The 23,654-nt window shown below is 40.1% G+C and overlaps 1 protein-coding gene, 1 long non-coding RNA gene and 1 other non-coding gene across 3 annotated transcripts; 1 reads left to right on the forward strand and 2 right to left on the reverse strand.

Annotated features, from left to right (window-relative positions):
• Positions 1-342: 342 nt before the first annotated feature.
• Positions 343-18,612, reverse strand: PECR (peroxisomal trans-2-enoyl-CoA reductase). Its single transcript, XM_086751478.1, has 8 exons — positions 18,498-18,612; positions 15,328-15,461; positions 7,277-7,442; positions 6,525-6,606; positions 4,321-4,417; positions 1,987-2,097; positions 1,305-1,416; positions 343-1,182 (listed from the first exon to the last, which is right to left on the reverse strand). The coding sequence occupies exons 1-8, from the start codon at positions 18,610-18,612 to the stop codon at positions 1,094-1,096; spliced, it is 906 nt and encodes a 301-aa protein (XP_086607604.1). The 3' UTR covers positions 343-1,093.
• A 154-nt stretch (positions 18,613-18,766) lies between these two features.
• LOC147600186 (uncharacterized) lies at positions 18,767-19,506 on the forward strand. Its single transcript, XR_015258958.1, has 2 exons — positions 18,767-18,807; positions 19,400-19,506. It is a non-coding gene; the product is annotated as an uncharacterized LOC147600186 (long non-coding RNA).
• Positions 19,507-23,142: 3,636 nt separating this feature from the next.
• On the reverse strand, positions 23,143-23,331 carry LOC147600187 (U2 spliceosomal RNA). Its single transcript, XR_015259006.1, has one exon. It is a non-coding gene; the product is annotated as a U2 spliceosomal RNA (small nuclear RNA).
• Between the last annotated feature and the right edge of the window lie 323 nt (positions 23,332-23,654).

The following is a 23,654-nucleotide window of genomic DNA, read 5'->3' on the forward strand; positions in this document are numbered from 1 at the left end:
GGTTTGGAAAAAGCTGATTTTATCCCTGTACAAGTTTCTCACAAACACCTAAATGACCACCCAGTTACTAAGAAAAGAGGATATATCAGAAGGAGAAAGTATTTTGGCTCAAACCCCTCCTCCTCCACAAAACTGGCATTCAGATTTTCATTAAAAAGCAATCTACGTGTACCTATGTAAGTTCTCATATTTTAATGAAAGACACAAAATTCAAACATCTTTGCAGAGAACAAACAACTGGTAGAGACTCTTACATTCAATTCAAAATGATGTATTAAAGAGGTCACTTCTATAGCAGCAACTTGATTCCACAAATTTCAATTGTTACAGCAAACACAGTCATCACTTATTTTTCCTATTTTTATTAAAATTATCAGACACGGAAACACTTGCCTTAAAGTGAATTTTAAAAGTGAATAATGAAAATATAGCCTCTTCAAGAGATATATTGCAAGACTTCTGGTTTTTAAATGGAATCTCTGAAATGATTACAAAAATCACACCTATTTTAGAGACACTGATGAACAAAATTGTGTTGACATTGTAAGGTAACACAGTATGGATAGAAAGCCTTTTAACTGGTCAATGAAGGATTCCAAGTTTCTCCTTTAGCAGTACAGCATACTGCAGAAAGCACTGCAATACACACCAGAGCTTTTGCTTCAAGATTTTGGATGTTAAACTGTTGAACCTATACTGTTTTCCATCACTGTATGTTAAAGCTTATTATCTGATTACTCTATTAACAATTTTAAGTTGCAGCCAGCTTAACTCCATTATGTTGTTATATCTGCAAACAATTCAAAACATTCCTAAAGTGATATGCCGTATTAGTTTGAAACTACTCTGCCTTTGTCTTTTATACCTTCCCTTCCCAAGAGACTGAATGTTTTCAGGGCAGTGAGTATTTTCAGAGAAGACATTTACTATGTACAGCCTTTCAAGTTTTAAATATAAACTAATGAAAATCAATGCACTCAATGTAGTTACATGTGAGCAAAAAAAAATTGTATAACTGAGAATAATAAGCCCAAATCATAAAGTGAGATTATCAGCAACTGTGTGACTGGGAATAAGGTGAAATTGCATTCTTTTACAGCTTTGGCTTGAACTTGCCAGAAAGCAGCTTTTTAAGCATTTCAGAATTTTTTCCTTCTGGTGGTGACGGCCATCTGTCATGATCTGAGGAAAACAAATAAGACAACATACTTAGTTGATTGAGCAACTAGGCATTTTACTTTTGTGTCCTCCCATTGCCCAACGTCAGTCACTTGAAGGGCATTATTTTATAGCCCATTTCTTACCGGGTATTTCTAGGGTATGGCTATATAAACTTTGGCCACCATCCACAACCATGGTTATCCCAGTTATGTAAGAAGCAGCTGGAGATAGTAGGAAACACACTGCAGGAGAGATCTAACAAAGAATGACGATTTAAATCTTTCTTAAACTGCTAGGAATTGTTCATGTCAAAGATGCTTGTAAAAACTTTTACAGGCAAGACAGCAACATTTTGTACTCAGTAATGAAGACCATTAACAGTTTTAAAGCCATTTTTCCAGCTACAAACATGAAGTACATAACAGATGAAAACCAGTAAGCTCTCACAGATCAGCATCAGATGCTGAAAATCAAACAAAAAAGTTGTCCGGTTTATGAAAGATGCACATTCTTGGTGGAAGAGAGCTAAGTACTTTTAAGATACACTTTTTTCACATTAATATTAATTCTTTCAGTCCTCCCTGCTGGAAGTCAACCTTTTCAGAACTAATGTCTACTAAAACACAGAGGCATCTAGATTAAATTTTCAGTGTAACAGTCACTACTGTTTACGTCTTCCACTTGGCACTAGACATTACACAAGCTTTTTTTCCTAATATTCCACCACAGTGCGAAATTAAGTCTTTTTTGTTCTCCATCTAATAAAGAAGCCTCAAAATAGAGATACAGAAGTAGAAATATTACAAATGTTCTGAAATACATTACCTCCTCAGGAACCGCTGACCTCTTGGCAGGAACCTTTGGTATGCTCCTTAACCACATCATTATACCTTGTTCTCCGTAGTTTGCAACAGCAGTTTCTGAAAATACTATTCCCTATTTTAAAACAGCATAGTGAAAATTAAGTTCTCTTGCATATGTTTAAACTATGATCATTGTGAAGTTGTCATTACTGGGATTTTCTGTGGAATTAAACTATCTAAACAGCACTTGAATTCAAGTTTTTAAATTTAATGGAATAGTATAATTTATACAAGAATGTAATTTGGCTGCTAGCCACATCACTATTCAAGCACAACAATTCAGATTATTCCAATTCTCCACTGTCACTTCAATAACTATGAAGTGGAGAGTATAAAGAAGAAACTCAAAGACTGTTTTGAAGTTACAAGCATTTCAAATTAGCTTACAGCAGAAAACTACAAAGCCCCAAGAACAAGTTCCGAACAGTTTCTTGTAATCGGTAAGAACACTAGATGATTTTTTTGTGAATTATGGAAGCAGACAGATTTCACAGTCAGAATTCAGACTCTCCCTACTTAGCTGCTATAGAAATAGAAAACTGTGACTGTCTTTGCTCTAATGATTCCACAGTCCAGTTTAGATTTGAGGGAAGATGAAGGCTACAACAATGGGAACACAGGGCTACATAGGTTAGTTATGATAGAACTTTTGAGATTCAAATTTAAGTAAAATAAAAAAAAAATTTCAATTAATCCATGGAGGACATGGTAAGATTTCTAAGATACCTGTGAAATATGAGTGACTGTATTTTGAGAAGTAGGGAAGTAACTCATATGTGAAATTACTTTTTTTTAGAATGCATGTTTCCCTCCCTATGTAGCCATTCCCTACACGTTACTCTGCTCCTACAAAGCAGTAACAGTTTTGTATGGTTACTACAGACCTAGTGTGTCCATAAAGGGGACAGAAGGATCTAAGGTATTCCTGTAACTACTACATGGACTTTTGTTAACAGCATAGTAACAAAGTTAGCAAATATTTCTGAAAGAGACAAACTGACGTGTTTGCTTGTCAAAAACTTCTTTTGACATGTGCTATAAAGTATAATTAGTATGATTCATTAGGTAATTAGTATGCCTGAAAAATATATTCACATAATAATGCTGTCTTAATTACTTATTTCCCCGAGACTTGATAAATCAGAAAAAAAAAGTGAACACGAAAAACAAGCCAGTAGATCTTAATATTTAACAAGTCTCTAGATGAGTTGGGCCTCACAGAAGCTACGTAAGAGCCACAATCTGAATGATCACCACACATCTGCTATTAAGCATTCTGTTCTACACCAAAGAAAGCGAGCCAGGTGTTTTAGGACAAGAAGTACAACAGGATACACAGGCATCCTACAAAGATAGTAGAAAGATCTTCCTAGGAACCAGTTAAACAAATCTGACACTTCACTATATGATGAGATAAGATAAATTCTGAATGTTGAAGTAGCTGGACAAAGTTTACCTTTCCTCTTTTGTTTTCAAGGGAGTAAATGTGCAAAATAAATTGTGGTTAGGAGTGAAGTTGACACAATCTCAAACATCCATGCTAGGGCTTCTGTATAACCTCTACATCTGCAGCACCATGCACTAGAAATGAAACTAGCTGGTCTTTCCAAACAGTTACTTAAAACAACTCCTACATGCTATCTACTTCCTCAGAAACGTGGCAGGCATATTTTAGCTGACCTGTATAGCGGTTTCCTGTCTGCATATACTTGATAAGAAAAAAAATCAGAACACACATTTTTACATTTAACTTATTTGAGAGAAAGTTCACTCCAAATCCAGTCTTTTTATGCCTAAAACTAATCTAACTTAACATGTAGAAGACAAAGTAAAATACATTATGTAACACATTGAGAGATTTAAAAATAACTTTGTAAACACAGGTGGAAGCCATCAGCATACTTGAATCTTTCATGGAAGAAGTTTTGTGAACTCAGAATTGGTGTAACTATTACTGAAACACAAAGCATTCAGAAATTTTATGTCAAAGGTTTGTAAGATAGGTCACCAACTCCCAGGTATCATTTCATTAAGCTAGAAAAAATATCCAAGAGTGCCAAATCAAAGCAGAAAGGAGCAGCAATTTTATCCCACATATCTGGCTTGTCATCCAAACAGTGCAGAACACTCTCAAATGACTTGAAGAACATAGATGAGGGAATTATAAATAAATAAATACATAAATAATCCACAAACAGTTACAGGCTATAAATTTTAAAATCCCTTTTGGTCTGAAAATTTTAACCATGAACATATATGATGGCTAAGTTTAATCAGATCGATTGCCGTTACTTACGGGAGCAACGCTGTTAATTCTTACTCCGCTGTGGGCCCATTCTAAAGCTAAAGTCTTGGTTAGGTTATTCACTGCAGCTCTTGCAGCTCCTGTATGCCTATTAAGAACAGAAAGTGAAAGAAGCATCTGTTCCCTCAGCTAACAGTGTCCAATGTTAATTCTACCGCAGCCTCACTAGGGTAGTCAGAGTAGCTTTCTATGGCTGGATCAAGCATCTGAGAGAGATTTTCTACTTTGTAACTTTGACCACAGCTTCACAGTTTAAACAAGCTATGCTACAATCTCCTGTCATTTCTCGAAATATTTATAATCTCTTCCCCAATGTGACATGAGGTCAGCTACTTTCTACTGCAGAAGCAATCTTATAAAATGAAAAACAACTGGAGGCAAAGTTCAAACTGTGTAAAACTACAAAAGGTAGTCTGCACAGGTAAAACAACACTTGAAAGGACAATTGTCTGAAAAATAGTTTAGATCTTGTGACAAACATGATTGAAATCAGCCACTCTCCAAACATTACTACAAGTGGATGGAGATAGAGATGACCACAGGCAGAGTGATCTCATACACCTTGCTGCCATAGAAAACTAGTCTAAAATGAATACAATCTTGAACAAATGCAAAGTTACTGTAGTGATGAATAGTGGACAATGGGACTCAGAGAACTAACAGAGTTTAGTTCCTTCAGCCTAGCAAAACAGACTTAGAGAAGACAGATATAACAGCTTCTCAAATACCAGGAAAGGAAAAAGAAAAATTTAAGAAAAACACAACACCCCCAAATTTATTCATATTTCAGACCAGAAATAAATAACCTTCAGGCACACTATGAGCAAATAAACTTGACTAGTTTTATGTTCAAAATTAATACTTATGAAAAACTGTATCAGGTGATTTTTGGCATGATCGGTGGCTAGACTTGTAAAGGCAAGTCCTTTTCAAGAGTACATTTCTAAAACAAGTATCAATTCAGCATGAGTTTATTTTGAAAGTAGTTTTGTGTATCCATCTACATCCACACACAACAGTTATTTGTGAAACTTTTTTCCACTGTTATTCAGAATTAGGGTTTTTATCTCTTGGTTCAACTCTCAGATACAGCTTCAGCCTATTCACTGTGACAACTTAATCAGACTTAACCAGAGCGGAGAAACTCAAATAACTGTAGCTTCAGCACCACCCTGTGGATCTCTACATTTATTTTGTATTGCCAAGAACAAGCTACTAAGAAAACATTCTGCTGTTCCTTAAAAATTTGAAATTTTGAAAACTCTCAATCCTGAATCAGGACAAAAAGAGGTAATGTAACATTTGCTTAAATTATGTTTTTATATTTTCTTCAATAGAAACTCAATTTCAAGTTAAAAAAGGGTAGTTTCAAATGCAAAATACAGATTTTTTTTTTCAAATAAGAAACTGTCAAAATGCAGCATTTTGAGAACTTCAAAATTTCCTCTGAAAAGAAAATAATGGAAACAATTCATTTTCTGAGCATCATTTCTCTTTCAACAAATGGGAACATTTTTGGTGCAAAAGTTTCAAATTGGAAGACTCCTCCATTTTGAGGGTCAAGAAATTTGAACAAATGTAGTACACATAAAAATATGGAGAGAATGTTGCATTTTCATGCAGACAGCTATGATCATTTGTGTCAGTATAAAAGAACTATAAACATGGTAATTTGTTTGTACCCAGGATCCTTCTCCTAGTCAAGAAAGGAGCTGAGCAAATAGAATCAATTCTCCGCATCAGAGACCTCCTACTCCTCTACTCCCAGTTCAACTCCCGTAACTCATTACACCATCAAGACCTGTAAACTGACAGTAGAAGAGGAAAGCAGCAGGTGCCAAGCTCTTGCAAACCGTCCAGAAATTTGGAGAGAAGCAGCAAAGGTTATGTTTCAGCACAACTAGTCCCACTGGCATACCATTTCCAGTGAAAGCTTCACTGGCAAGCCTTGCTTAATAGTTTCTTACAAATAAGTTGACAGGGACCAGAGATGTCATTTACTCCTGTAGTCTCTACTTAATTTAGAGATTCCCACACATAAGCCAAATGATACTATAGCCCTCTCTTGCCCTAACTCCTGTATTTTTATGCTCTGCTGCTGCCCAGTGCATACCCTTCTAAAATGAAGTATTTAGGAGCAATTAGTACTTCTAGGGGAAAAATATAACAAAATGTAAAAATAAAATATATATTACGACATTCCAGGAAACCCATTTCTCACGGCAGCAGTAATGTTGACAATGACTCCTCCATGTTCCTGCATCCAGGCATTGTACACTGTATGAAGGAGGAAGATAACCTATAAATATCAGAAGAAATGCAAACAAATGACCTTGCCAACTGGAAACCAAATTTGGAGTCTTAACCCCAATTACACTACACATTTCCTGTGCAGATTTAGATAAACAATCTGCTCTTCACACCATAGTCTCACCACTGGATTGGTGAGATAACAGCTGTCATCCAGGTAAGGCTCAAGGTTTGTCAAAGAGCCTTTTGGTGGAAATCAAGACTTCATGCTTCCACGTAAATTACTTTCATTTCCACATTCCTAATGCTATCTGAGAATTATGTATCATATTTAAATCTAACTTTAAATTTACATCCCTGATAGGAGAAAAGTCTTCTGTGCTACACACAGGGAATACAGGCCACAGAAGTTGAAGTGCTTTTCCTAAGGTCCTTTAAGTGAGTACTGAAGCCAACTGACTCCCCACACCTGGCCTTAATCAAAAGATCATACTTGCCTAAATGTATGTTTGTATATATGAAGAAATGTAATGTACAGTTTAATGTAAAGCTTTGGATGAGATCCATGAAACCAAATATCCACTATGTCAGGTAAGTGTGTGAAAAAAGAAGGTAGGAAAACTTTACATTTCTTGTCTTCTGGTATTGCTGTAAAAGAAAACAAAACAAATAAAAAAGCTTAATCTTCAGTCCTTACCTGCTTTGCAGCAGTAGAAGGTCCCTGTCAGATTTGTGTCTATCACAGCATTCCAGCCTTTTGCACGGATGGCTTCAGAAGGACTTGCGAATTGGCCCCCTCCATTATTCACCAGGAAGTCAATCTTCCCATGCAGACTCAGTGTCGACTTCACCAAAGCTTCTACCTGAAGCAATATTTGTTAGTGTAATACGCTGATTAACCTATATACCCAACTTCATTCTCAGACAGTATTTTCTCTCTCATATCCTTTTCACACATAAAGGGGAGGTACAGCCTTCAGAGAGGCTGGAAGATCAGTGTGACAGGTTTAGTCAGTCAAGAAGGACTGGGCTGAGTCCACGTTTACTTAGGAAATCTTCCCGGTACAATGTAGGTGCTACATAAAATATCAGCATTGAAAGAAGAAGGGGATCTATGCCGCTGAAGGTTTGTAAAAACAAAGACATGCAGAAGCCTGCCACTTAAGACCTACTAAGAATCACCTGACATTTTTCACAATGGCAGGAGTGTTCGCATCAGATGCTGGAAGACTTCTATAAAACATAGCTACTGTTTTTTTTTCCTCTGACCCATATACCTGAGCATTTAAAACAGCAAATATAAGTCATCTTGTGAAGTTTTAACATTTTTATCTGAAGTTTTGTACATTCACTAAAGCTGTAACATATGAATTGGCAAGAGCCAATCTTCTTATGCAGACCAAGAAGGTTAGCTTACTACTCTACAAAACATGAACTCTAAGAAGTGCTAGAAATACTACAAGTTGTTTTCTTTAGCAAAAGAAAGGTGAATATTTGACTAAGCAGATAGCTTCTGTCTATAAGCAGAATGAATACTTACAATTAAAAGCACTGTCCAGGACTATTTACCTTTGAGTACTCTGAGAACGTATTAACAGTAAATAGCAATAGACATTTTATTCACTCACTCAAAAAGCTGTCAGTCCAGAAAAGGAGTTACTTAAGTTCATATGGAAGGAAAGAGATTTTGAGAATCTAAACCTAGCTCTAACACTGACCTAATCTGAGCTACACGCTGTAAGCTTTTTACATTGTCTTCTGTTTTGGAAGTACAGCAGTTTCGCCACACGCTCACACTAAATGCAAGAGAACTTCTGGAGAGGAATGTACTCCAAAGAATTCAAAGATTTTACAGATACCAAAGCTGATGTATTCTTCCTATTACAATATAGTAATTAGAACTGTACAACTGCTTAATAATTTAACGTTTATCTCAACAGGGGAAACACGACATGGGCGTTTCCTGCTTACATTACCTCTCATAACTAGATACCATGCACCAGTTATTCCTACTCAAGCATATCTAAGAAGTCAATCTAGCATCTGTGGTCAAAGAAAACACAGACCTAAAAAAAACCCCAAAACAAACAGCAGGAGCAATGCTGCTGCTGAAACAGATTTGACTAGGGGAAGGATATCAATCGCCCTTCCTCTGTATTGAGTTAGCAGTAGAAAAAAAAAACAGAAATAAAAGAACAAGTAATGCATGATCTGTACCTCATCAAGAGTGTCAACAACTCAGTCTCATAAATAGCTGCGTTACAGCTTTTGCTGCTAATAGTTCAGGATGGTTTAACAGGTAAGGATGCACCTCTCTGAAGAAGAAAACCTAAAAAAACATATAGTGACTGAAGTCTGATTGAAAAACTAATGCCTGCTGTGAAAAAATGCTTTAGAAAAATACTTTTGATACCTAAATCACCATCTTTAAGTTCTGAATGACATCTAATTCCTGATATAGTCACTGCAGCTTGTGGGATCTGATTAAAAAAAAAAAACCACCAAAAAACCAAAATACCTGTGACAGCAGTCTGAAACACATGACTTGTGAGAACCATGTTCCCACAAAGATTTCCAAGTTTGCTCACAACCAAAGAAAAGTAACTTATGTCTTGCTAGGCAGGAAAAGTTATGCTTTGCTCAGCAATATCAAACTCTTCTCCTTGTGAGCCTGGGCATCTTACTTTGAATATTGTTCTCCATAAATCACTGAAGTACGGGCTCGTTTATGGAAGGGAAATGGTTTCAGTACAAGGAATGCTTGAACAGACTAAGGGTATTCAGGCTGGGAAGGGAAAAAAAAGGAAAGAAAGGGGAAAATGCTAAGAATCATTTAAAAAACAAAAAAAAAACCCCCAAATTAATGGAAAAGAAAGTCCACCAAGAAGAGACATTACAAGCAAGTTTTCAACAGGTGAGCCAAACCTGCTACATGTCAATTCAACATATTGTATCTTAAGAAATTCTGTTGTTGTTCCTAGTTGTTACACCATATTCTTATGGCAATAAAAAACTAAAAAAAACTGAAACGCATATCAGTTTTTGAAAGCCAGGAAAGGCTGGCAGGCTCTCCAGTGACAGCTCAGATGGCTCCAACTGTAGCAATCTTCACAATGTCTACTGTGTTGTAGAGAAAGCATCATTGCAGTGCTTCTCCCAATTACAGTAAACATGGTGACAGCAGCCACCAGCACAGTGAAAAAGAGGGTCTGGTAGCACACATTTAAATCACAGTGAGAACTAAAAAGGATTCCTTTATATTCCTAAATATTCAAAATCCACACAGAAAGAACTTCATAAAAAAAGCTACCAAAGATTCTCTCTGCAGGAAAGAAAAACTGCAGAAAGTAGAGCTAACAGTTTAGGACATTCTTCTGAAAAAGACTGAAAAGAACAAAATCGAGCACTTCAGACATAACCAGAAGGCTGGAGCTCTTCAATAAGGACCTTTTTTGTGTGACTGCAACTCAAAAGTATTATGTGGCAGCACAGTTTCACAGATTACTGAGACGACAGCAGTCGCTGACACAGAGAAAAGGGACAAATGTCCACACGCATCCACAGGTCACCTTGAACTTGAGTAGAACTCAACAGGCAAACTACCCACTACAGACTGTTAAAATTGCTATTTGGGGACTAGAACTAGTAGGCATTTTTACACAGTGATAACGGGTATTTTTACTTTGTGGTATTGCTGTGTTATTATTTTAAAGTAAGACAACAGGAATCTCTTATTCACAGCTCCCCACCACACCGTACTCTTCCACTGCAGGCTTCACACGGACAGGCATTAAGTATTTATAAACCAACTGAGACTGTGCTAAGCTATAAAGTTTATTGGAACACAAAAGCTACTAGTGAACTCAAGCACAAGGTAAGTGCTAAATGGTACTGTACTGAGTCCATCTCAAGGAGTCTTGTTTGTCAGATGTTCAAGTGACAGGTTTTAGCCTCGGAGTCTGGTCCAGCAGCAGTTGTTGCTGGAGCTCAAGTATGGAAAGAGAACATAGTGCTCAGAATTCTGAATTGCTGATTTCAAGAAGAGAAGTGGCCTACTAGAAGTACAAGGTTTTATCTTCCACTTATCTAGATATGTCTTCTACTTATCTAGATGCCAGTTAGAAAAATGTTTGCTCAGAGCACATAGCACAAAGGTTTTACAAGGGTAAAAAGTTCCTTATGTCTTTCTTTCCCCTGTCAATAGATTTGCTTAACATTTAAGAAACACAAACACATACTTCCCCCTCCCAACACCTACAAAGATAAATAAAAAGCTCTTTTCATAGCAGAAAAAGGATGAGGTCTCTCACCTCCACTCTGGCCACTACTACACTGAGGCATTAATTAATTAGACACACACACACGCACAGAGCTGTCTAGCCTGCATTTCAGCAAGAGCAAACTGACCTGCTCTTGTTATATTCAGCACATTAGGTGGGCAGTGCCAGAAAATATCCAAATAATTAACATCACTTCAGCTTCATAATCACTAAGAAGCAATACTGATCACTACATACACTCGAGACCACAGGATAAGGGACAGGTGCACAGTCACTGCTCCAGAATAATGCCCCATAAAGACAGGACATAGAAAGCTCAGGTGCTCTAACTGGTACCCCAGAACCCTCTACTCTTCCATCTTGTGGTGGTTTAGTCCGGATCACCACACAGTTTCTTATTCACCCTCCCCCTACCCAGTGGGACAGGGGAGAGAAATTGGGAAGAAAGGAAAACTCATGGGTTGAGATAAAAACAGTTTACTAAAAATACTAAAAACTACAAACCTAACAGGATATAAGGATATTAATATCTACAAAATATACAAAATGAACAATGTACAATTTCTCACCACCCGGTGTCCGAATGACCGATGCAGCCCGTCCCGAGCAGCGATCACAGGAACAACACCGAGCAGCAAGCAAAGGGGGAACAGCAAGCTAGCAAGGTAGAGGGAACGATGCCAGCAAGCAAGAGAGAAGAAAAGGATGCCAAGGGTGCCCAAACGGATACCCAGCAAGAATGCCCGAAAAGAAAAGGAATACCCGAAAATTATGCCCCCTCCCATGGGCAACCCCCACTTATATACTGAGCATGACGTTTATGGCATGGAATACTCTCCTTGGCCAGTTTGGATCAATTATTCTGTTTGTCTTTCGCCCAGCTTCCTGCATCTGCACATTAACGAGACTTAGAAAGCCAGACAGTGTCCTTGGTCTCATTAACAACAACTCGTATCATCAGAATGTTTTTATCAACATTCTTTGCACACGAAATCCAAAACACACCGGCTACTGAGAAGAAAATTAACTCCATCCCTGCTGAAACCAGGACACATCTTTAAAAATAAAACAAGTTTATATCCTTTACAAAACATTCAGTGGAAAACTAGCCAAAAGCAGCAGCAGCAGCAAAATCGTGACAGAAATAAGCCTGACAGGTTATGCAATGGTTGAAAATCCTCCATCAAGCAAGATTATTTCTTGCACATTAAACGAAAAGTAAGCTTTGCTAGAAAGCAAGAAGGCCTCTGAACATGAAGATTAAGAGACTTAAAAATGTGAATTCATTAAGCTATTCCTGCCATCAAGCTTCTACACCGATTAATTCACTGCACCTTCTGTGACGCTTTCTAGGCCAGAAACAGCTCTAACAGACATTGTGCACTATATGATGAGGGATGAATCTTCTAATGCTTGAATTTCACAGATCCAAATTATGGCACACAAAGACGAATGAGCTGTGCCATCTTCAAAGCAGGTCAGCTACTTAAAGATTTGCAATAGGAGGCAAAAAAAACCCCAACAAAATAATGTGCCAATTTCGAAAGCACTTTCATTTTTCTCAGATCTCCTCTATTCAAAGTCCCTCCCTCCAGTTTGCTGGATTATAAAATTAAAACCAGGACAAAATTCATAGGGACCTTTAGAGAAATGCAGAACAACTGATGGAGATGGAGGGATGAAAAAAAAAGGAATGCTACAGTAAGAATGCATGGCTTGCTCCTACAGGTGATCATGGTGGCTTCCTTTAAGAGAAGGATTTACTCTCAGAAAGATTTCAGTGAGATGTCGAAGAGAAGGATATTATGTACAAATTACGTAGTTCTTCAGGAAGCTTCCCGGGCTTTGTAGTTTGTGATGGATCAGTTGTGACATCTAAGGAGGCTTGAACTCCTAAGTTTCTTCCCCTTGCTGAAACATTTATAAGATCTTTCTCCTTCACACATTCTTTAGTACCTGGTATAAGAGCTGAGAGAGAGCAGGGAAAGACTCACAGGGAATACTTGTAGAGGCTGTCCTCTCTACCCAACAATGTGCTTCAATGTATTTCTGAGGTACATACTCTTCACTCATACTAAACTGAAACCAAACAATGAGTTGTAAAGCTATTAATGAGTAGCATACAGAGTCAATATAACAAATACAGCAAATATAACAAACAGGCAATAGTGAGTAGTGGGTTGTGGAAAATCTGCCACCTGCTTCAGTTCTAAGTTCTGACAGTTTTTAGCAATGTTACTGATTGTTAATTTGAGTTTATCTAGCTTCAACTTACAAACACTAAGCACCTAACTGTAAAGAAGTGCTATTCTCACTACAAATTTAAAAGCTGAAAACGTGATCCACACATTTCTAGTCCAATAGTAATTTTAGAAATTAAGTAACAAGTGGCCTGAATTTAGCAATCTTTGAGACTCTTTGCATTAAAGAACTAATGGAGGAGAACAGAGCCAGAACAACAAGAACTAAAGAACAAAAATCACAGCATATCTCTAACCAGTGAAAATACCTGGTCTTGGAGATGGGCAGCTGGAATGGATAAATACTTGTTTAGCAGGTACGCTTCAGGTCTTATGTTAACATGCAACAGAAATTGCATTCCTTATTCAAGACTTCCACAAAAGGCTTACAAAATTTTCATAGTGACTTTTTTTTTCTAAATAGGACTTCAACAGAAAGCAGTAAGAACAGTTGGAGAACTGAAGTGAGTCAACCTATAAGAATGAGTCAATGACTGAAGAATTCAAGACTGGAGTTTGATCTGCCTGATTCCTCTGAACCCTCTCTTCAATAGATATAGATATGAAATGACAATGGTTTATGACAACTTCCACTGGCAGCAGACATCCAACAGAGGCTTCTCCAATATCGTACAAAAAGTTCTGGTGTGTCTGTAAATGAGCAGAGGTTCAAATTGAACTGGAAACAAGACAATTCTACGATGCAACTGCAGGGTAATAGCAAAGCCAGAAGTTTCTCCAAGTATCAGCATGGCTACCAGGTAACACAGAATAATGCCTAAACACCTTACACAGCACTTTAAAAAGGCTTTAAAAGCACCTTCAAAAAAGTTTCCAAAGCCATTAAGACTGTCTTGTCAAATATGTATTTAGTCACGCTTAATAAACAGGAAACAAAGAAGGAATGGCAGTTTTTCTAGTGGAGATTACCTCATTTCACCATCCAAGCCCTCTACCATCTGACAGAACACTGCAGTTCCCACTAACCTATTTTCAAACTGATGCAGAAGTAAGATTCACCTGCAGAAGGTTATTAAGCATGCCAGAGTACTTTCTGCAAGAACAGTGATGTGAAAGAAGGCTTAAGCCTTTTCTCTCTCTCTTTACCTCTTTTCTTTCCTGTAGCTTTAATCATGGAAGTTGCCCTCCGACATCTGTCATAACCTATTATATTGCACTGCTGATGCAAGTAAATACAAACCTAAAATTCACTGGTAGGTGAAGTGATATACTGCAGAGCCCCAGCGTTCACCTCCTTTAGGAGAGAAAGTCTAAGTGTATCACTATAAATATTTTATGGCAGAAGCAGTTCCATGATGGAAGAATTTTATTTTTTTTATTTGCCTTATGGTTTTATATTAGGATATTTCCAGAACATAGCTACTGAAGGTTATAAATATTTCTTTAAATTATGCTAGAATTTAACAGAGACTTTGAAAGGTTAAGAAAAATGTAGCAATCAGTGGTTACCGGAATATTTTCTAGCTGTCTTCAATAAGTTAAAAATCCAACCTGATGCTGGACTTTTAAATGTTTAATTGCACATATTAAAAATTAGGAGGTGAATGCAGACTTCTGAAGAACCTGGATTAAATACCTTTTTCTCTTGATCTTCCATTTTTTTGTAATATGAAAAAAAAAAACAACCAACCAACTCAACTGGGATAGTAATAGAATTTATAATGAGGCACACCTCAAATTGCAACCAAAATCTGAAACACAACTAAAAACAATAAGATCTGTGGGTTTTTTTGGCTTTAATACAAGTAAAACTGACAATGCAGGGCACTTATGTCAAGTCACAAGCATTGAGATTCCATGCTGTGACTTCCTGTTTGAAGGAACTATTCTGAGATCTCCATTTTCACAAGTTAACACTCCCTCACTGCTGTCACAGAAATGACACAGAACCATGCTAAGCGGGCTCCGGCTCAGCTGTAGAACATGCCAGTTCCAAGGCCTGCTTCTCCCAGAAATATCTGGAATACATATGCATGGTCAGAAAATATTTGCAATTACAAATGCTTTCTTGCTTATGTGGCTAACAAATGGTCTTCCCTTGGAAAGCACATCCTTATGTAGATCAATTTAACAGTGCTTTACTGCACCTGTCCCCTGATCTAAGCCACTTTTGAGACGACCAGAGAAGACCTTTGGAGATCTGAGAATTTATATACACAATATGCTTTTGACATGTTAAGCCCCAGAACAAGATCACTAGTCTTTACCTCATCTTCTTTGCGGATATTGCACTGTATAGGAGTGACTTTGGCAGGACTCATGGAAGAAAATGTATCATTCAGTTCTTCCGCAGCAGCTTTTAATCGGTCAAATTTACGAGAAGCAATAACAACACTGCAACCTGTAGAGACAAAATGAAACATCCTTCAGCTAACATAGTTAAAATTACAGTTATGCTAGTTTTTTAATAACATCATGGTGGTATCTTGTAGGATGTGTGTTTATTAGTCACTGACTAGAAAATACAATGTTGAAGTTCTTGCAAGAGAGAAATTACTGATGTCAGGCGCCTCTTAGCAACAAGATCCCATTGTGCCAGGAAAAGAACAACTAAAAAAAACGTCCCCAAGGTTCCCTCTCCTTCCTGCAGAACGGAAGATAGTCTGTGAGTTGCAGAGTCAGCAAAGTAGCTTTCAGACATCACTTTTGCTGCCTCTGCTTACAGGTGCCTCATTTATCAATTATGTGATTTAAAGATGTTTCAGCAGGTCTTGATTACAAAAAAAAATGCTTGCTCCTAAAGCCACAAAAATAATCTTACTATCTGTCTGGATGTAATTTTGACTAGTGGTGAGCCAATGTAATGCTCTGCTTTTTAACCCTACGAAGTCTGAAGGAAAGGATGATCGCCTCACAAGATTAGTTCCTATCTGCAGACTACAGACAGCAGGAACAGAGGCTTCCCTGTGGTACCACCACACGCTGTAGAATCCTAGCTCAAAAAGGAGAGAAAAAAAAAAAACAACTAGGCAGGAGCTCAAGCCTTCTGCTTTTTTCAGCATTTGGGGGCAGAAGGACTCATTCTACACAGATAAACAATGCAGGTACCAAATTAATGGCAAGCACTCACACTACCACCAGTCTAGTTTCTTCTGTCACATCAGTGGACTCAGGACAAGTTTAAGGCTTCAGCAATTGCTACTACTTAGACTAAACCAAACCACACCAAATTAATCCTAGTGCAAATCCAGCAGACATGCAATATGGACAAGTAAATTACTAGCTTCCATTGCCAAGCAGGCAAGGGGGTCTTGCTCCCAGTTCCCTCCTTCCATAATCTCAGCATCCCAGCAGAAGCCATCCCTTCCTCATACCAGCTCTGGTGCTCATCGGCTTTAACATAAACCAATTCAGCACCCTCAACCAGCCAAAAAAAAAATGTTAACATCTTGCCAGGTGTTTTTTTTTTTTCTTTGTTGCTATTTTACTGAGTGGAATTTGGCCTCTCATGTGATCAAACAAACACCAGAATCAACTCCAAATAACTAGTGGGAGTAAAGAACAGCAAGCTGTTCGTTTGGCTCAGACTGTCTTGTGAAATGATACATAAAAGAAAAAAAAAAGGAGCTGAATTCTTCCAGATTCCAGAAGTAAGCGCTGCAACTATGTATCCTTAGGAACAGGAGCTTCACCTTTAATCAGTGGCCATCTTAAAACAACGCATGTAAAGATACGAGTCTCTGAGGTCTCCCAATTTTTGAAATTAAGAACTCTAGTTACTTGCACAACCACCTGACTAACGCAGAGCAGAGTTCATAAAACAGCACTCACAATTACTAATTAACACAAAATACAAACTCACAATAGCACAGTTATTTTATCAGCTTAAGTGCTTATTAATACACACATTAATATAGAGTAAAGTCCAATAAAAATATTATATTTTTGCTAAATATGCTAACTGGGGGAAGGGGAGATTCTAACTTACCGATGAACACTTGGTACCTACTGTTTGAACTCACACTACTTATTTTTCTTCACAAAGAACGACCAGACAATTTCCTGAGGGGGTTAGGGGGAAAAGGGCACAAGTTTCCAGATGAAAGGTTTAAATCTGTCCAGAAGGCTTCAAAGGAGACCGGTTATAAAAACAATGTACATCATTACTCTGTCCAGACAGCCTCCCTCCAAAAAATACAGCCTAAAGCACAGGGTATACACGAAAATTTTTCCCAGTCATCTTGTCAGGAGTAGCCAGCAAGTCTGCAGGCAAGGAAGGTTACTCAGACAGACTTAAGTCATAGCTCATGTGTATTTTGTAGAGATTTGCAGCCTTGTTTTCTATTTAGGATGTTACAGACACACGCTTTTGTTATTTGTATTTTGCTTCAGAAAAATTAATGCAGGCCAAATTAAGTACAATTTTAAGGTAACTGGGTAACATCATCAACTAACAGCGTGATGATGTTTAAAAAGCACCTCTTTAAGGCGATATGTAAGGAAAAGAATGCTCAGCTCTGCAGTAACGCAAAGGTAGCAGAACTAGCCTTCACTTCAGCTCCACAGAGAAAGCGGAAAGCTGGGGCGAGGAAGGCCAGGAGAGGGAGAGATGTCTCCCAGCACACAGCTTTAACAAAGAAAGCTCTTTACCATGCAGTGAAAGAGCGTGGTGCACATTTCAACAGCGCAAACCACAGGGCGTGTGGCACCGCCAGGCATAGCACTAGTGCTGCTATTCTGCAGACAGTGAATCCCATCGTGATAATAAGCGTTATCTGAAATCTGTGTGACCCCAGTGATCGCCAGCACTTATGTTGAAACCTGCAGAAAAGGTGTTGCAAGGTGGATGACCCAGAGGACTGCCTTTCACTCCTTACCACATCTCCGTAATCAGCACGGAAAGAAAACCCACAGGGCGCACGCTGAAGATACACTTTAACCTCAGGACATTCCTGTCCCAAGCACCGAGAGCGAAGCACCACTTCTCTAAGCTTACGGCGCGGATAGCAGCTCGGAATCGTACAATTCCCTCAGACTCAGTTCAGCAACCAGACAAATCCTCCAGTTAAGCTAGACGAAAACTCACTGAAGAGGGAGTATGAGAGAAAGGGTCTGGGTTTAACACAACCTCACCCCGACCGCTGTATTTACAATAGCGCATCTTTTAATTGCGAGTCAAAAGACACAGCGCCGCAGCAACCTCCCCCCCTTCCCCTCGCTATCCACCGAGCCCTGCCACCACGTCCCAACCCTAGCCCCCTCGCAGACCTGCTGCCCGGGCACAGCCCACCCCCGAACGCATCCCAACCCACCTAACCCTCCTAGTCCGCCCCTTTAAACTCCATCCCCCGCCTTCACCTCACGCCCGGCCCCGCTTTCCCAGCACCCACCCTGCCCCGTTGCCCCACCGGGGCTCCCTGCAGAGCCCCCCGCCCACCTAACGCCAGCAAGTCGGCGGCGATGGCCTTGCCGATGCCGGTGCCGCCGCCGGTGACGATGGCCACCCGCCCGCGGAACAGCCCCGCCGCCAGCAGCCCCCGCGCCGCCGCCATCTTCCTCCCCTCCCCTCCCCTCCCCTCACACACAGGCGGCCGCCGCTACCACCGTCACGTGACGCGCGGCCCCGCCCGCCCGCGCCGCGGTTCGGCGCCGGGTGGGGTGAGCAGGCGGCGGCGGTCGCGTCGCTCCCGCCGCTCCCGCGTCCTGCGGCACGGCACAGCGCGGCTCCGGAGCCCCGCGGGCGACAGGTAAGGGGGCAGTTACCCACGGTTCGGTAACGGCCGGGTCTATCCCCGTGGTGTGGAGGCTCTTGGCCGCACGGGGGGATCGGCTCCTCCGGTAGCGTCCTGGTGCCTCGGGGTGGGCTCTGCGCGCCGGAGCCTCGGAGCAAAGCCACCTCTCCCCCCTGCCTGGTCTCCTTTGCTTTAAAGAGAGGAGTTGTATTTTTCCGTACCGTTTCGGGTCACCTTCCACGGCGAGGCGGGAGGACAGCCTCGGGGTGTCGGCGGGGGAGCGGAGCCCCGCTGTGAGGCTCTGCAGGCGCCCGAAAAGCGGAGAGAGCGGCTGGTGGCCTCCTGCCGGGGCCCCGCGGACGGGGAGCCCTCTCTGCAGGAGCGGACTTGGCCGGGAGGAGACCGTGCAGGCTGAGGTGATGCCATTTACCGTGTCCCTGACGTAGCCCTTTTGTGCTAAAATGCCTTTACGGTGGTTTGTTTGTTTGTTTGTTTAACTTAAAATCAATAAGTTCAGTAGTAATTATTCCATTGACAGAGAGGACAGCCAACGTTATTTTCCTTTCCGTCCCACAGTGAAGTGACAGAGCATCTTTGTCCGTTGCAGGTGATTTTAACCAGCGCTGATGTGCCCAGGAGCGTGTGTGTGCATGTTCAGTACCTTCCCAGGCATCTCCTCTGTCCTTTTCAATATAAGAGATGTTTGAAAGTATATCTCAATTTTGTCCTGTTATTTTTCCCTCAGGGGAGATGGCTAATGTGAGAACTGAGAGGGAAAAAAAAATTTAAAAAGACGTATAAGTAAAGTGGGAGAGTCATTGAGTCTGTTTTGGTTTTCTCATTTTTAAAACGGATTTATTTGCTTTTCCCAAAATGTATTCTAAGGTTGGATACTTTAAATCAGAGACAGTTGTAAGATAACATCTTTATCCTGAAGTTCAGTGTGTTTCAGAGAAAGCTGTATACCTTCCTTCCAAGCACAGGGAAGGGGAGGCGTGGAGAAGTTAACGGTGTGTCTAGGCTCATTCAGCAACGGGTGGGAACAAGACGGAATGGACTTCTGCACAGTGACTGAGGCCGGTGAGGCAACTCTTAGACAAAGTTGCTTTCCGGCTGGGTTAATGTTTGCAGAATACGTTAGTATTTTAAAGCACAGTATTCCTTTCTGGAGGCCAAATGTGAAGCACTGTGGGTGACACAGCAAGATTTTTTTTTTTTTTTCCTCTGCTAATTACCTCCCACAATCTGGAGATTCCACAGATTAACTGTCTCTGGTTGCCCTACATATCTTAGGCAGGCCGTATCAGAGCGATCATTAATTAATCCCAGGGAGAAGCACTCATCTGTATTAGTGAACTAGATCTTCATATTCCAACCTGCCTGCCATCCCAACTGAGCTGCAGGCCACTGAGGAAAATCCAGTGGGCCTCTCTGCTCATATGACTTAAGTGTTCTCCCCGGAGAGCACTATCAAATGATTTTTCTTCCCTGTCAGGATAAATTACTTGGATTTTGGAATTTCTCAATAGCCATAGAAATGCTACAAATAAGGGGCTGAACGCGAGTTAAGGTTCTATGAGTGACAGGTGGGAGGAGAAAGGAGAAAGGCATAAAGACTGGAGAGTAAGGAGGGGAGAAAAGGAGACATCCATTCCTTGGCATTCAATGGAGGGTGGCCCCTTCTGGTACAAAATCTACCCACAAAGAACAGAGCTGAGATAACCAGTGCTCACAGATGTTTTCAGCAAGGCTTCTATTCACTGTTGTGTGGGTTGCCTTTGAACCAAAGATTCAAAGTGTACCTTTGTGTGCATTGATTTTACTCCCGTGGTTGAAATTCAAAATTATTTAAGCTGAAAAGAAGAAAATCTTATTAACTGAAATCAATTTTAATCTTCTTCTATGCTTGTACTTTCTTATTTGCAAAGGAATGTTCATTTTCTTTTGGTGGTAGCATTAAAACATGTTTGTCTGTCACTACATGCAGCCATAGGGGTAAATTCAGTAAGCAGAAGGCTCTTCTGACATATTTATGTTATTCTATAAACTTAATGTTCAGAGTCTTAATTTTTATGTGTTAGGAAATAGCGTCTGATTAGACAACTGATTTTTAAATTCATGTATTTTTTCAGTGTGTGTCAGCTTGCATTTGGAAGAAAATAAATCTGCATTTAAAGCTTCAGAGTCTTTATTTTCATTTTTTTGAAGTTAAAAACAATCTGAATTTCTTTTTCCTAGTTATATCTATCCCTTAAAACATTAACCATTCAAAAATCAAAATGCCACATTTAGGAAAAAGGATTCACCAGTAGGTTTGTTTGGGTTTTTTTCCAGTTGTCAGCTCCTTCAGAGTTGTGGGATTAGCACATAATTCTTCAGCATCTACTTTTTTTTATTTATATATTGAAGAGGGAAAACTAGATTTCCTGTTTTTACAGCTCCCAGATTGCGTCTTGGCTTTGAATGAACTAGTTCAATTTGTTGAGATGAACAGGAAACTGCATTTTCAGAAAAGGCTACTTTTGTCACAAGCTAATTTTGTGCTTTGCCAGCCTATGGCTCAGCTATTCAGTTGATGACATCTACCAGTCTTGTACGCTGCAATACTTAAAAAATCCTGGCAGGGATATGTCCTACCTTAATAATTCCTTATAGCCTGCTGTGCTCAGGGGGTCTGTGCCCTCCCATAGCTTGTAATCCATATTGGTAAGGGGGAAGGTCTCAGAGTTGTTAAATACCAACCTGATGTGAGAAAACAGATGGCTCCAAACAGGAGAGGAACCTCTGTGGGATCCAAACCCTGGGGAAACAGTCTCCCAAGGAGGTGAGAGTAGAGGAGATTTAATGAAAAGCATCTCGGTGTCAGAAATAAAACTTGAAGGTCAAAGATTATTTCTGACAGACGGTTTCTGCTAGTTAGCCTTCAGGAAAAAAAAAAATCAAGCTTGCAATCCAGATGCCTGTGCTTTCCCAGAACTCCACTCTCATAAATGCTTCAGGTTCATATCTTTCTTTTCCTGGGATACCGAACTGCATGAGGTGTAACAACAATCGTTTCTTCCCCTTCCCATGTCTATTACAAGAAATGCCTGGATTGAGCCAAAACCAAGTGAAAACTCATATGAGTTTCTGTTTCTTTACCTCTCTGGACCCTTCTACGAGATTATGCAAAAGGCCTCTTTGGAGATCCCTACTACTTTCACCTCCTGTCTGTGCATTCTCTTCTGTGTCTGTTTCTCCTTTCATCATCTCTCACCAGCAAGTGAGAGCTTTTCTGTTTCATGGCTTCTGGTTTCCATGTCAGAACACCTTCTGGTCAGCCCCAGCTGATGGTCAGGCTCTCTGGTCGATTCATCTCTTTAGGGACTTCCTCTCTGCAAAGGTACTTTACTCTTAGTGGTATCTCGGAGGATTTCAGTCTAATCAGGAGATAATCAGGATTTCACAACCTTTCATCATTAACCCTAGGAATTTCACTCCAGTGGTTAAAAAAAGAAAAAAGGAGATACTGAAGACAGACTACACACTCAAAGCAGAGTTCATAGTGGTGCAAGATGTAGAATAGCAGCATCAAACAGTTTGAAAATGGTATGTAGCCAGATTTTCTAAATAATCATATACCTCACTAATACTGTACTAATGATACTGAAGCATTCACGTATCTGCAATTGAAAGTGCTGCATTTTTAATACCCTGGCATCATGGATCTGTATGAGCAGTCGTATCCAATCGAGAGTCCCCTGAGCCAACTAATTCCTGTTGCTGGAGATACTGTCTAAATATCTTAAATTATATTTACTGTGCAATGCATTAAGCAATCCTGAATCACTCCCAGGGGAATCTTCCAGTTCTTTGTCTGTGCAGTTTGGCTCTTCAGCAACTTACGGCCTGTAGCTCGGTGTAACTCAGAGAAAGCTCTGATCTAAAGCTCTCAGATATCTTGCCCAAATAAAAACCACAGGATGTAGTTTAGTGTTGGTATTTTTCAAACAATTCTTTCCAGACTGGATTTACAATTGACTGTGTTTTCCATTGGGCTGCATGGCTGCAGCCTCTTGCTCTCTCCTCATTTTGTCTGAGGTCTTGCAGTCCTCCACTGAAATAACCATCTGCCAGCCAGGTCTCTGGCTAGCTAGGACTGTGCTGTCCTGCGTTAACATGAGTGCTTCACACCCACCGCTGGTGCTTCATGGCTCTGCAGTCTTCAGACCAAGCAACTCCCAGTGTTTCTTACTTGCACGTGTGTGTGAGTATACACTGTGTAGAAGGTGTTTTCTCTGCACTCTGGAAAGGGAGGTGAGGGGCTCAAAACTCTGTTTTCATGTCCTACACGCTTGCTCCGTTGTTACTTTTTTCTAGGCATCTGCTTGGATGCTTACAGGAAGCACAACACCAGTTTGATGTGTGGAGCAAGCTCCTAGTGCATCTTTCAATCCCATTTAATATAAAGGCTTCAAACTGAAGATGGATCAGGTATTATACCAATAAAAACAGATGCTACACTTGATCCCAGTCTAAGGGCACTGCTGTGGAAGCAGGATGCTGGGCTCAAGTTGGTGGGACCTGCTTGGTTCAGCTGTTCCTATGATATCCTGCAACCCAGCAGTGACCTGGTAGATGGGGTAGGAATTGCAATGGGCACCTGCTGTTTCGCGATGCAGGATGGCCTGCTTTGGCACATGCAGAAGTGAGGGGCAGAGCAAGGGAACAGACAGAGCATGTCTCCACTTCATTGTTGAGATTTTGTTCCTACAAGATTTAGGGACATCCATTAAGTTTACTCAAGATTTTTAATTAAACTACTTGGATTGCTTTGAAGATTTCAAACCAACCTCTATTTCCAAGTCTTTCTCCTTTTAAAG

This window comes from Chlamydotis macqueenii, chromosome 6, assembly GCF_036417535.1.
Source record: "Chlamydotis macqueenii isolate bChlMac1 chromosome 6, bChlMac1.mat, whole genome shotgun sequence".
NCBI classification, from domain to species: Eukaryota; Metazoa; Chordata; class Aves; order Otidiformes; family Otididae; genus Chlamydotis; species Chlamydotis macqueenii.